Source organism: Plutella xylostella, chromosome 10, assembly GCF_932276165.1.
Source record: "Plutella xylostella chromosome 10, ilPluXylo3.1, whole genome shotgun sequence".
Classification (NCBI taxonomy): Eukaryota; Metazoa; Arthropoda; class Insecta; order Lepidoptera; family Plutellidae; genus Plutella; species Plutella xylostella.
The window spans coordinates 5,040,565-5,055,266 of NC_063990.1; the positions used below are offsets into that span (position 1 = coordinate 5,040,565).

At 39.8% G+C, this 14,702-nt stretch overlaps 1 protein-coding gene across 6 annotated transcripts in view; it reads left to right on the forward strand.

Moving 5' to 3' along the window:
- The window catches only part of LOC105395686 (potassium voltage-gated channel subfamily H member 8), a 58,127-nt gene that overhangs the window by 41,495 nt on the left and 1,930 nt on the right, over positions 1-14,702 (forward strand). Inside the window, exons 3-14 of one of the 6 annotated variants that reach the window (XM_048623398.1) lie at positions 4,214-4,444; positions 6,553-6,690; positions 7,359-7,376; positions 8,412-8,653; positions 9,026-9,260; positions 9,648-9,811; positions 10,840-11,056; positions 11,931-12,110; positions 12,612-12,811; positions 13,327-13,576; positions 13,755-13,870; positions 14,236-14,528. In XM_048623398.1, the coding sequence (XP_048479355.1) occupies positions 4,214-4,444; positions 6,553-6,690; positions 7,359-7,376; positions 8,412-8,653; positions 9,026-9,260; positions 9,648-9,811; positions 10,840-11,056; positions 11,931-12,110; positions 12,612-12,811; positions 13,327-13,576; positions 13,755-13,870; positions 14,236-14,528 (2,284 nt within the window). Of the gene's footprint in view, positions 1-4,213; positions 4,445-6,552; positions 6,691-7,358; positions 7,377-8,368; positions 8,654-9,025; positions 9,261-9,647; positions 9,812-10,839; positions 11,057-11,930; positions 12,111-12,611; positions 12,812-13,326; positions 13,577-13,754; positions 13,871-14,235; positions 14,529-14,702 lie in introns of those variants that run through there. The other 5 variants (XM_048623400.1, XM_048623399.1, XM_048623402.1 and 2 more) reach the window with 5 other exon arrangements.

The window sequence follows — 14,702 nt, forward strand, 5'->3', positions numbered from 1 at the left end:
TTTATTAATTAATTTTACTTTACCAACTAGAAATAAGATAACTTGTTGGATAAAGATATAAGTAATTTCGTAAGTATAGTATACAATAGCAAAAATTTAATTTCTGCCGAACACTTACATCTACCGTTTTACTTACCTCCCTATATTATATTCATAGAACGTTATCTTTGATATCCCTGGGGATACATGTATTCCATCCACGTACAACTTTCATATTTAATTGTTTTCACGAGTTGAATAGAGGCGAGCGAATAATGTGAGTGCCGCGGGCGGGCTGTCCGCAGCCGGTATAGCGAATATTCGGTGCAAAGCGAGCACCTTTCATTTTTTTCTACCCGTGAAACAGTAAGCCGAGCAGCGAGAGCCGTGTTTTGCTCTACACTTCTATTCTATTTTTCTAGCACCTCAGTCGGCCGGTTGAAGCCATTCATATTTCATCGCAACACTTTTGTGTATTACTTTTTTCGTTTGCCAGAGTAACTTTGTTTACCATATTATAGTCACCGTCACTACTCAAGTCAGCAGCGATTCGTATTTTCACCATCTCTTTGATAGCGACATAAGAAGTTAGCGCGGAAAAACTAGTAGATTAATGTAAAATATCATTGAATAATTCTGAATTATTTGCATTCTAAATGTGTGTCGTCAAGTATTATAGTGCTATAGTGCCGGTGCAGGTAGCACCACCACTACACCGACATTAAGTCTCTGGCAACCGCCATGTGAACCACGAACTATTTCGTGACAAAATAGTTGAGTTTGCTCGCTTAAATAGTAGAGTCACTATGTAGTTTCGCCATAGTGTAGGTTTCGGAAGTTTCTGTGGGAAATTTGTTTAATAGGGGCTGAAATGAGAGAACGAATTTCCCTCGGTTTCCGACATTTACTAGAAAGGTTAAACCGAAACCGTTTAGTTCCATAAAGTTTGTGTCAATAAGATCATTTTGATAAGTGTGGAGTGGTTCCCCTTCAAAGGTTAGTTTAATCCCGGAATGGAAGCACTTTGACTTTTATCTTTTCATTTATACCTAACCTAACATTTAATGTAAAATAGGAATAAGGGTAGAGCATCAAGGTTTTATTACATAAGTATTAAAATGTATGTTAAAATCCTTTAAAAATCTTTCTGAATTAATTTTTAACATCCATGAGTTAAAAATGAGCTTTTCCCATCAATTTAAATATAGGTAGGTACTTTTATTTTGTCTAGAATATTAATTATTATTTTTTTTAGCTTACGTTATAAGCTGATGTAAACATAGACTTCCATGATAGAATAATAAATGCCGGGCCGTAAATAATTTAATTACTGAATATGTTAAAGCTTTAATCATTGCCAAATAAATTACGTTTGATCAATCAATTACCATACATAAATATATTATCTGACGACACATTATGTACCTACGTAAAGATACAAAAGCGAACAAATTTGTATGTTAATTTTTAAGATCAGTGGCGTGATTTTGTGACTTTCCGCATAAAGGCGTAAATAGAATTAATTCAAGGATGTGAGTGACCAGGGATTTAGTAACTCAATTTTAGGGATAGGCACCTTATAGGATTACTTTGTTGTCTGTCTGGCCGTCCATTTGTCTAAAGTCTTTTATCTTGGCAACGCGTAAAAGTCCCTTGAATCCACAGATAGACATACAAACATAAATTACACAATACCTATCTCTTCGTCAGGGGTTAAAGAGAATAAAGAACTTCACTGGCAATCTCTATTTGAAATCCAGGTGAATGCTCATCAAACTCAAGTGAAACGAACAATTCGAGTGGCTTTCACTTCCCCGTGCGCCGATGAATAGGATGCCTCCACACTTTTATTTACCTTTTATTCAGATCTGAATCAGCTAATTGGACTAGACCCTGAAATATTCCATCAAAATGAAAGAGGTTTCTTTATTGAAATCTGAAATATTCCGCGAACTAGCATTATGGAATTTCATTGGGTCATTAGGGGTTTTGTTCATTCCATCGGAATAAAAAATACACAAGCTGGAACATAATGTAGAGTGTCCATAGTCCTTTGTATGGTTTATTATGATATAATTATTATAATTATAATTACGCTTAATACTTACTTATAAATGCGTAATCTAGGTGGTGAAGTGTGCAGCGGGGATGCTTGTCTACATTTATGGCACCCGTAAATAAATATAGTACTATTAGAACTCATATTACACAACCCGAGAGAAACAAACTATGTACTTAAATGAAAAATTTCCAGTAGGAAAAGTACTAAAATACACACCTTGCCGCCACATACAGCATGTGAAAAAAGTGTGGGATAATAGTAGTTCAGTAAGACCAACTGACTCACCCTTGCTGCTTGCTGCCTGCCCGTTGCTTTGTCATAATACAAAGTTACAAATATGTTTTCATTGGTACCTACTCTTTGTATGTAGAAACAACATAGTACTCGCAGCGTCACACGCTTGGTATCGCGCGGTCATTACCCGTGAACGTTACGTGCGGCCTTTGTGGCCAGACCGTAGCCATAATTAACTCTGTATTTCAGTGTTTTTATGTCATTCATTCACTGTGTTGGTGATCAAAAGTAGGTGGTGTATTATTGTAAGGCCAGCAAAAAGTAAGTAGGTCTAATTGGAGTCTAATATTTATGGAGATGCGAGATATCCTTTAAATAACATTGAATTCCATTTGTCCAACTCCAACCCATGTACTTAATGCTTATCTGATATATTATTATTAACTTTCTTACACCAACTTATTACAAATATTTACCTCCGCTACTTTGATCGAAAAATTCATTTATGAAAAAAAATATGAATTTCCTATTTGGCTGAGGCATGCATGAATAAACCTGCGCTGTCATCAATCTGTTTTAGAGGAGGTATTCTATCAATCGCCAAAGTTATCCTCCCGCTCCCGGGCGCCCTGGATTCTATGAAAACCCCTATCAATTGGGATCCGGATATTACGGATTACATTGCAAATAGACTGGAAAGATTCGCCACAATAACCGCGGTTTGATTACGTCTCGAGACCCTTTCAGATACCAATAACATTCTCGTTACTCCGCTTCTTATAATTGATTAATACAGATAAGTATTTCATTTGTAAACTCTGTTTTTCTACTCGGTTGAATAAGACAGCTGATCTGATAAAGACTGTAGATCTGTGTAAATACAACGCACCCCGGGGATATAGGAATTACCGTAAAATGTATTAGAACTGTTAAAAGTTGAGAAAGGTTATGAGTAAAGTTTGTACATGAAAGTGTTCGGTAGAAGAGCGCTGCGGGCCCCGCGTTGGCCCCCGCACGCTGGCCCCCCAGACCAATCTAAACTTTATCTTTCTACCTAACACTAGTACCTAGTGCAGAATATAGGTAGCAGCTCATCCGGGACCAAAGCTAAAGTAGCAGTAACTACTGACATCCAGGAGGCAACACATCGTGATTGAAACATAGAAGAACTTTCTTCTAAAGTTTTGATAACTTTTAACTCACTGTCGACCGTCACGATAGTAGAACCGATCAGAGTTTGTAACAAGTCTGTATTCAATCTTTCAACATCATTATGAGTAGCTGCAAATTGAAAAAAAAGTGAGGAATTGTTCTGCCGAATTCCCCTTATTAATTTAATAGCTAAAGCAAAGGTCATCGCTCTACAAATAAATCCGAGTCCGGTGACAAACGGTCCAATTTACAACCGTTTGCCATTTCCGGAAGGAGGCGTTTGAATTTTTCATCCCACGCTCAATTTTATGCCATACATATTTTATGATAAGTATAATCTACAGGAGGACTTTTTCTAGAAAGATTGCCTGTATTACATAAAGTGTATTGGAAGAATAAACTTCGCGAATAACCTGACAAAGCGGAGAAGTGAGTGCATAAATTTCACATAAGGCATACTTCACCCTCTTTATCAGTAGGAGCTTATTGTATCACCATCTAGTAGAACCATACATATACGTACTATTAGCTTCATGAAACCGTCCATGTCCAAGTGGAAACTTTCTTACAAGTACACTTTCATAACATCTTAGTTGCTACTTACTCAATTTTGTAAATTATTTTAGTTTTAGTAAAAAGCAAAAAAAAAAAATATGTTAACACATACTTACACAATCCGTTTATGAGTTCGACAAGGACCAAGACACAAAAGTGTATAAGTATTTATATACTACTTATTAAGCTAACTGTACATTTGGCGCTCACCTTGTCACCTCTTGTCCCCAGACAGCAACTTCGTGCTCGGCAACGCGCAGGTGCCGGCGTACCCCATCGTGTACTGCTCGGACGGGTTCTGCGAGCTGACGGGCTGGGCGCGCGCGCACATCATGCAGAAGGGGTGCGCGTGCAAGTTCCTGCACGGGCCCGACACGCGCGACGACCACCGCGGCCAGATCGACGCCGCCCTCGACTCTAAGCACGAGCTCAAGCTGGAGCTTATATTCTATAAGAAAAATGGTAAGATGCAGTTTAAGGGTGTGGCCAGACGAGATATAATATACGCGACTCAAAACTCTCCAAATTACGATCGTCTGGCCTCACCCTAAGATTATTACGCGGTCGGTATTCGACATTATAGTTAGCGGTATTCAAGTTTCGATGCGCGCTTGCAAACTTCTAATAACATCATATTTTTCTCATCTTAGTATCAGTATTTATATTGAGCGTCTAAGATTAGACCATAAAACCCCCTCATTAAGAGTTACAATACGCAACTTGATTTTATCCCAATAGGCATGAGATCGCTGATATGAACTTAAAAAAGAAAATCGAGTAGAATAAAGATAACATTGTTGTTGGCAAGGGACATTATCGTAGTTATTAATCCTAAATTATTCAAGCCCTATATAAATAGGTAGGTACAGTCACAAATATAGCGTAGTCCCTAAGTTTTCTCCCTACTGACCTTACAAGTTACCAGAGATTTTTGCCAATAAACAAACCGTCACGCATGAATTTGTAGAGCTCTAAATAAATCACCTCCTATGTATCGGATCGTGACTCGTGAGTAGTCCGGTTCTACTTAAATTGATTTATCTCTGAGAAGGGTTGACTGTTTTGCCGCCGTTTCCTTCGGCCGATTGAGATTAAGGTGTTTCAAACATTTGGGATTAAGCTGGCTTTTAGAGTTCCAGAAACTTCGGTTGGACATGGACATACTTTGAGATAGAACGCTTGACTAACTTTCTCGGACGTGGTCACAAATTGATGAATATTGTAAGAATGCTTGACGGGTGGTGATACTGAAACCTCTTTAGATGTCACAAAAATGTAGCCGTATTCTTTTCACTTACGATATTTATCTGATCGCTTGGTACAATCTATTGCCAGCCCTCCGTTTACTTATCGACTGGTGCTACCGTCCACACTGGACGTAATTTCATTGGCTCCTTAGCTCCCTGGAGAGGAACCGGCCACGCTCTATTATGATAAGATTAAACGCACGCCGCAGAAGTTGTTTCTACAGGGTGTTCCCTATATTCTCAAATATTATTTGAAGCGGGTAGGTATAAAAATAAGGTACTTATACCAGTCTAGTCTAGTCTTCCCAGTCTAGATTGAAGTTCAAAGTAATACTTACTTCAATAGTGTAGCGATAACTGATAGGTAAGTATCCCTCACTTCTATATGCGCATACATTTATGTTGTGAGCGGTGACGTGGACACTATTGTACGGCAAGGTGGCTCTCTGATAACGTTAGTGTAACGCGGTCACGTCATGTTAGTCTTGAGAGATGAGATTAGCTAAACCAACGTGGCTAGTCATACAGCTCGTTAGAGAACCCAAGCTCAAGGTGGTGTGAGAAGTAGTCAGGATATTTTCACCATTGCCATTGCGGGACTTAGGTCACCTAGGCTTATTTACGAATATCATCCTACAGAGATAAGTACTATGAAGCCTTCCTATTTATATATGTACATACTACAAACTTACTTTTATACTACTTATTACTCTACAGGCTCTTTCCATAGCTCGGTATGCGGTACTTATGTGACTTTTAGTTGGTAGTAAGCCCACATGTTACGAAGCATTCACTAGGAAAATTAGTTATCCTCACTGATCAAAGGGTTTTGACTTTAGAGTTTGGGTATCTGTGTTGCATTGGGCATATCAAATCCAATTAAAGAAGCCTTTGATTCCATTTCCAGTAAATTTAGTTTATTCATAATCGAACTGTAACTATACAATAACGAGTACTGTACTTGTTATTCTATGCTGTAACCAAGATCTATTAATTAGATAGCTTAGAAGCCAGATTCTCGCTTAAGAAGTCGGACGCCATTCCCACATTAATGGCATTACAAAACGTCGTCAAAGCTGCAATCGTAAACAAAAACCAATAAGGGTTTTACGATACCATTCGACAAAATTAAACTTTTACAAGTACCCGGCCGTATGTCGTCATCAGTTTACTGCCCGCAGGAGCGAGCCCGAAAGCCACTAAATCTGAAACCGCTTAACAATCGTTATATACCTACATATGCATGCATACATAATGCTTTGTGTTTCAGAAGGATGATCTGAAAAAGTTGTGTAAAATTCCAACGTTGAATTTTATTTGCAGGTTCGCCATTTTGGTGTTTGCTCGACATCGTTCCAATTAAAAATGAGAAGCGCGAAGTGGTTTTATTCCTCGCTTCCTTCAAAGATATCACCAATACTAAAATGGCCGCCATGAACACAAATGAAGACTTCGACAGCGGTAAGTCTTTCGCAGTTCTACCAACACTCTATATACAGATAATATATAACTCACTGTACGAATGACACTGAAAAATGTATTGATGAACCGCATTTTAATGTTTTAACGAGCACGAAGTTTAGTGCCATGGATATTGACTGATAGAACCTATTAGAGCCCCAGTAGCACCCAGGTCGTCGCTGCGACGACAACAGAGCACGGTAAACTTTGCTCCTCAACATTACTAGTAGTTGGTACAAGTTTGTATTGAATTGATTGATTAAATTAGTCAGTTGACTGCACAGTCTCCGTAGAATTAATTATGATCTAGGTAATCTAGGAAGTACTATAGCTATACGTAAAACGACGATCTAAAACATATTTTATAGAGGTAGCATAGTGACTATAAAGTATACGTAGTATTTGATATTATAAATAGCTGGAGAACAAATACTTAAAAAATATATATTAGGGAATTATCTAATTCCCTTAATACATTATAATTATTATGTCTATAATTAACGTGTTAATAAATAAAATTACCTACATTGTTCTTCATCTACTTAAATAATTGTATGTACTTAAGTAGCTCTAAGTTATTTTTAAATAGGTACACTTTATTAAGTATTTAAGTACTTACCTATACGTATGTAGCTGCATACTTATTTAACTGGAATTTATTATTTTAGCTAGAAGAGTATTATTAGGTATGAAGTTTTAAACCACCCTGTTTTGCTAATGTTTTCATGATCATGTTTGAATTCTATTGACCTTTCTTTATCGTAATATTTTTAAAATATTTTCCTATCAATAATTTCATGTCGCCAGTATTCCATTCCAAAATCATAATACCTACCTCACAAAAAACCTCCATACAATTACAAATTCGGTGCATCCACATTATAGTTCTTATAAATATTTAATTTGACCTACATCATCATACATTTTAGGTGTCGGTGTAATATTTTTTGCATGTTTAGTATAGTGCTTTTACCTATCCATTTGTTGCAACTGCTTGCAACTATTGGCATGGCAAGAGTATTTATCATGAATTCATCAATCATGACATGAAGCTTCTGTCAAATAATTAATTTATAATTTACATTAATTTAATTTATAATAGCTATTTGTTTACTTATATTATGTAAGACATTGACTAAGGATGGGTTGCATGATATTAAAAATACAGAGAGTACAGATTATAAATTTTAATTATGAATAACCAGTAAAACATTAAAGTACTTAATTATTTACTTGTACGGACATTACCTGCTTAACCATTTTGGTATGGCAACATGCAACCCATTACCCAACTATACTACACTGCTTTTGCCTTTATATGCTATCGCTTCAGTGCGGGCTCACCCAGCCTTCAGTAGCTATAGTGCTTTACCCGGCATTGCCTCTGCCTAGCTGGCGACATGACTACAACACGCGGCTTCCATCACTTCATACAAATATATTATCAATTTACTGAGGCAACCAGTGAAAACATTCATATTTGTGTCTGAAAATTCAGTCAATATTGAGTACGACGTGGAATATTTCTCTTATTGCTTGTCTCATCATTCGGTTAACATTCCGGTTCACGTATTTATTCCGCGAATTGTGTTTCTTATGCTGGGAAGGGAGCCGCGTGTTTGCCACTTGTATTTCATTTTATTAATAATGTAGTGTCATTTTACCTTTTAATATCTAGGTGCTTTTGGGCGGAATGGTAACAGGGTGGTTTGTGGCTACAGGAGCCGCGGTGCGGCCTTCAGCAGGCGTGGTCACTCTAGCGTTATCCCCATTTGTACCCGCAGCGGCTCTCTTGGGCGCCCGGTTCCGCGCTGAATCTAGTTGCCTCCTTCCAGACCCTAGTGGCAATCTGGACCCCGAGGCGCCCTCGCCCGCCAACATGGGCAGGCGGCGCTCTAGGGCCGTCCTATACCAGCTATCAGGACATTATAAACCGGAGAAGACGAAACTTAAGCTGAATAATGTTAGTAACTATGTTTTTTTACTGAATTTAATTACTATATTTATTTATGTTAGTTACCTATCCTGTGTATAACGAGCAGAAAATTTAAAATTAAACATACCTTCACGTCAGCCACCGATCAAAATATGGATAGGTATATTTTTAACGGACGCAGGGGTCGCAACAGTAATTTGATTGGGGTTCTAATTATTGCGACCCTGTTGACATACCTGTATTATCCTCGGTGACGATGACGATACGATAATTTAGGTCGCATATCTGGATACTGATAAAACATAAAATATATTCAACGTTATACTCAAATAAATTCCTAAGTCATGAAACACTTGAAACTTAGCCAAACTTCGTCTAACACCACTCCAAAATTTGTAGAATCTGCTTCACTCGTCGGACCCGCCTTTACCGGAATACAAAACGTCTGCCATAAAGCGGTCCCGGCTGATCATCCCGCACTACGGGGTGTTCAAGACGTTCTGGGACTGGCTGATCCTGATCGCGACGTTCTACGTGGCGGTGGTGGTGCCGTACAACGCCAGCTTCGTGGACGAGGGGCACCCGCGCATCAGCGTCACTAGTGATGTCGTCGTCGAGGCGCTGTTCATTGTTGGTGAGTCGGCGTGGAGAGAGAGGTGGGACGAAAGATTCTTAAGGAATGTAGTCGTGCAAGTGAAGAAGATTGTTAGGAAGGGTGTTTATTTAGGGATAGTTGTAGGTACCCATTAGTGTCAATTCGATCCTATAATTATTATAGCGCAGATATTTTTTTAGGTGAATATGATAATATATAATACCAGTTACCACATTATAATAATAGATACCACTTCTACGCAGTTTTCAAGTTATAACTCTGCTGAAACCATATTACGAAGTGAAAGCAGAGTTCTGAAATATTTAGTTCTCCACCCACGTAAACAGCCCAATCTAGAACATATAATTACGTATAAGTACCGAAACGAAATATTGCCTATTATGAAGCTGTAATTCAATATTTCAGATATCGTCCTTAATTTCCGGACTACATTTGTGAGCAAAAAAGGCGAAGTAGTGTCGGACTCAAAGGCGATAGCACTTAACTACATAAGGACGTGGTTCGTGGTGGACCTGCTAGCCGCCCTGCCCTTCGACCTCCTGTACGCGTCTGACGTCTACAGCGGCACGGTAAGATGCACTGCTCATTAATTTTAACCACACATATATTCAGAGTTGCCTGCTTAACATGCAGAGCTTTGAACGTTCGAATACATTTCCAGCTCCTACTGAATACATTTATGTCTCTTACATAATCGAATAACATTATACGTGAATGATTGTTGTAACTTGTGATGTAGGTGCAATATCAGTACAAACATACAAAACGTATAGCATTTTAAATTTTGGACAGGGGCGCAAAAGATGACACGACTTTGACGGGAAAAATAGCACATTACGGAGTACGGCAAAAATCGTTAGTATAAACAACCAAGAGCTCACTCAGTCTCGTAGTTAGATTTAAACATCTCTATAACTGCTTAGTCGGTAGTTCATTTAGCTTGCCTTTGTTATTTTTCATTTTATCTCATTAGCCTAGTCGAGTCTATAAAATCTTTCCCTTCTCTTAGTCAGGAGATAGTGAAGTATAAATGAGCACGCTCTTTCGCTCCTAAGTAGATCATAAGTAGAGCACTGCGATGGTTAATGAAAGTTCGCATCCAGAGTAATCCCGGTTCCGAATAGCAAATTTCACAAGTGCACAGTGCAACTTACTGTGACCTACTTGCCTTATTGTTCGGAGCCATGCTGCGTTTTCCGAATAAAAAGGCAGCTATGAAATGTTCATTTCAGTAACCAAGCGTTTGTGTCCTTCCTCACTTTCAATTTTAAACTCACCACTTATTCATAAAAAGATAAACCCTCTCTTGCAATAAGAATAAAATTGTGCCCGTGTCTTGAATTAGTTATCATGGCAGTAGAAAAGTCGGAAAATATAACAACGTACTGATCGAACAGGGTTAACTATTTATGAATAAGAGGGGTTACTCTTCAAACAGCATGTGTAGACATCCTTGGGGGCAATACAATAGGCAATAATAGCACACCATCCTCTCCAATAAACCACTCGTATTTGAAATTCGAACGCCGAGTATTGCCGCCAAGGTTCTCTCCACATTTTTTCTTAAAACATTGCTCACACGTGTGTAACCGGCCAGGAGTCGACGCACGGCAACGTGCATCTGGTGAAGTTGACTCGGCTGTTGCGGCTGGCGCGGTTACTGCAGAAGATGGACCGCTACTCGCAGTACTCGGCGCTCATACTGACACTTCTCATGCTGTCCTTCTCGCTCCTGGCGCACTGGCTCGCCTGCATCTGGTTCATCATCGCGGAGAAAGAGATAGAGCAGCATAAGGAGGATAATTGGGACTTGGGTAATTGTCTTATAATTAATAAATTACCTATGTCATGTTAAGCTACTTACTACTTAAAGTTTAACGACATACCTACTGGCATATGCATAAAGCAATAAAAAATAATTGTGTTTAGTTTATATCAAAAACATAACACTTTTATCACCTGTTGATTGACCTGAAACGATGTAAGGATAAGGTATGCCCTATTAAACAATCCGCGTCCCTCCTAATAAAGTATTGATTATCTAGCGCCACGATTAGGTTTTATGGAGCGGCAAATTTATACCAACACAAGCGCTCTGCTGCACCAACACTTTGCCAAAGCTATGTTTAGGTTGGTCCACTTTATTAGGGGGTGAAGCTTTTTCCATTTTACGATCACAACCCCAAACTCGGGCCAGTAAAATGTCCTTTTTATCAACTTATAAAAGAATCGAGAATCGAACGTAGAACTCCATTTTTATTTCCAACTGCTGCTCCGACGACTATTTAAGTACACCAATTGAACAATTATTTACAGAAAACTGTTGTTAACTAGCATATGTTATTTTCATGCTGTAGTTGAGATTAAGTATAAACCGGAGGGAAAAGTTTTTTCCTGTGTACTGTCTCCGGTATAAAAAGTTTTCCACTCTTCTCGATAGATGTAACTAAGGGTATTAATATGCTGTAGTACTCGTAGGTATCAACAAACTACTTTTTACAACAGAAACACTACATGTAAAACTTTTCTCTCAATGCAATAAGTCCTATTACAAATGTCGTGTACACCTATAATAAAGCTTTTACAACAAAATCATAGTTTTATATTGCTCTACATTTAATGTTAGTTGTGGTATTTCTATTTTTATAAATAAATATATCGCGGTTTATTCGCGACGCGTATCTACAGGGTGGATCAACAACCTGGCGGAGCGGCTCAAGGTGCCGATCGTGAACATCTCTCACAGCGAGAGCTACGTGACGGCGCTGTACTTCACGTGCTCGTCGCTCACCAGCGTGGGGTTCGGCAACGTGTCCGCCAACACGCTGCCCGAGAAGATCTTCAGCATACTCACCATGCTCATTGGAGGTAACTGATAGGTGATATAAGATGACAAAGGCCATACCAGGCGGAAATGAAATTAATTAATTATATTCTATATCCCCATTGAACAGGGAAAGATATCTAATACAAATAGAAACTACCCTTATTCGAATGTAATAAGGGTCAGATGTCTTTCCCCGTGGAATGGGATATAAGTTATATGTATTAGGAGGTAGATTGGCGATTTACTTAGCACGATTTTTTTTCAATTGGCTGCTCTAGTTTGCCATAAGTTTAGGGAGTCGTAATGAAAATCATTAGGTATGTGATGATGTGAGATATGAAAATGATTACTTTTCACCATGTGTTCATACTTTATAACTTCCTACATAAAAATAATAAAACATAAAACAATAACTTTTAACTTAACGCACAGCGCACTTATTACGCAATACTGAATCACCATGCCGCGTCGAAACACGACGCAGCAACGTCATTACTGAAGCTCAGTCAGTGATAATCGCATCATAATCGTGATTGTTTCAGCGTTAATGCACGCCGTGGTGTTCGGAAACGTGACCGCCATTATCCAGCGCATGTACTCGCGCCGCTCCATGTACCAGACCAAGTGGCGGGACCTCAAGGACTTCCTCAGCCTCAACCAGGTGCCCAAGGAGCTCAAGCAGCGCATGCAGGACTACTTCCAGACCATGTGGTCCTTGAACCACGGCATCGACATTCATGAGGTAACTCAGAAGTAATAATTTGGAAATCGAACAACTATGTGTATTAAAGGAGCCCTCTATTTAACCTCCCCCAGTGACGAATCAACTGCGTATACTTACGTGTATCCTGGGCAATCAGCCACTAAAAGTTTATTTCACTGGCTATGGCGAATTATTACCCACGCACGGTGACAAGTCCAGGCTCTAGTATTTGTCAGCGAACGCTAAGAAGAACAAAGTTTCCACCATAGAGCAATCCAATTAGCCTGTCCCTCGGTACTAATCGCGTCAGGGTTTCTCCTCTCGCCGTATATAAACATTAGTTTCGCCGCCGCAACTTGCCTCGAGTATAAAATTTCTCTTTGTTATTTCAACTAACAAGACAGTGTTTTATTGTTAGCAATTTCGCTCTTTAAAGCCACGGTGTGGGTTGCTTTTTAATTCTGTCCGTTATTATGTTAAATTAATTGCGTTTTCCCGCCGGATTAACTCCGTCAACTCTCTCTCTCAGACGAGGTCTATTTTTTGTTTTTTAGACGTTAAAAGAGTTTCCTGAAGAGCTCAGAGGGGACGTGTCTCTGCATTTGCACCGGGAGATCCTGTCGCTGCCAATATTCGAGGCGGCGTCGCAGGGCTGCCTCAAGCTGCTGTCTCTGCACATCCGGAACAACTTCTGTGCGCCCGGCGAGTACCTGGTGCACAAGGGGGACGCGCTCTCGTATATCTACTACATCTGTAATGGGTCTATGGAGGTCATGCAGAACGATATGGTCGTCGCCATTCTAGGTAAAATATCCGTATCATTCTTTATGTTGATATAACTACATAACATATGTATTTAACTCCAATAATAATTTTACTATTTCGATCACTTATGTATTACCTAAGTAACTCGTTAAGTACAGTATAATAAAATGCACTAGCGTATAAATGTACGCCATTTACACTCGTAATCTATGAACAGGAAAGGGCGACTTGGTTGGAGCTGATATGAACGCACACCTGCAAGCGCACAACGGCACCGGCACGAATCAATCCTCCAACAATGACGTGGTCGTGAAGTCCAGTAGCGATGTAAAAGTAAGTTACAATCAACATATAGGTTTGGCCTGTAAATATACTTGAATACTGGCTACATTTTCATTGATGGCACAGCACTATACTAAATCACATTCTCCACCAAAGGTGTGATACTATAAAAATTAGAGATGGGCCGAGTACTCGGTTTATACTCGGTACTCGGCGTACTCGGCGGGTTTTTTGATACTCGTACTCGGCCGAATAACTCGGTGTCTATGCCGAATAACTCGGTTTGAATCCCGGACCGAGTAATACTCGGTCGGTACTCGTTACTCGGCAAAAGTGTAATTCGGCCCATTTCTAATAAAAATCCACCAATAGGTACATTATACCTGCCTGTTGTATAAAATTATTTAAATCCCCAGGCGTTAACCTACTGCGACCTCAAATGCATCCACATGACGGGGCTCGCCGACGTGCTCCGTCTCTACCCGGAGTACCAACAGGAGTTCATCCACGACATCCAGCACGACCTGACCTACAACCTGCGCGAGGGCTACGAGGCCGAGGCCGAGTCGGACGGAGGCCACGGGCCCGCGCTCACGCTGCCTAGTATATCTGAAGATGATGAGAACGCCGATGATAACGCGCTCTCGCCTAAGAAGCCTCTGCCGCTGGCTACGGCGAGCAGTCCACGGCATGCCAAGTTTAGTAGTAGGTAAGTAACATTTTGAAGGCTAAGATACATTTATCATGACATCCGGGTAATGTAGTCCTACAGCCAATAGGAGGACCAGAATAAGTTCATCCACGACCTGACCTACAACCTGCGCGAGGGTTACGAGGCCGAGGCCGAGTCAGACGGAGCCCACGGGCCCGCGCTCACGCTGCC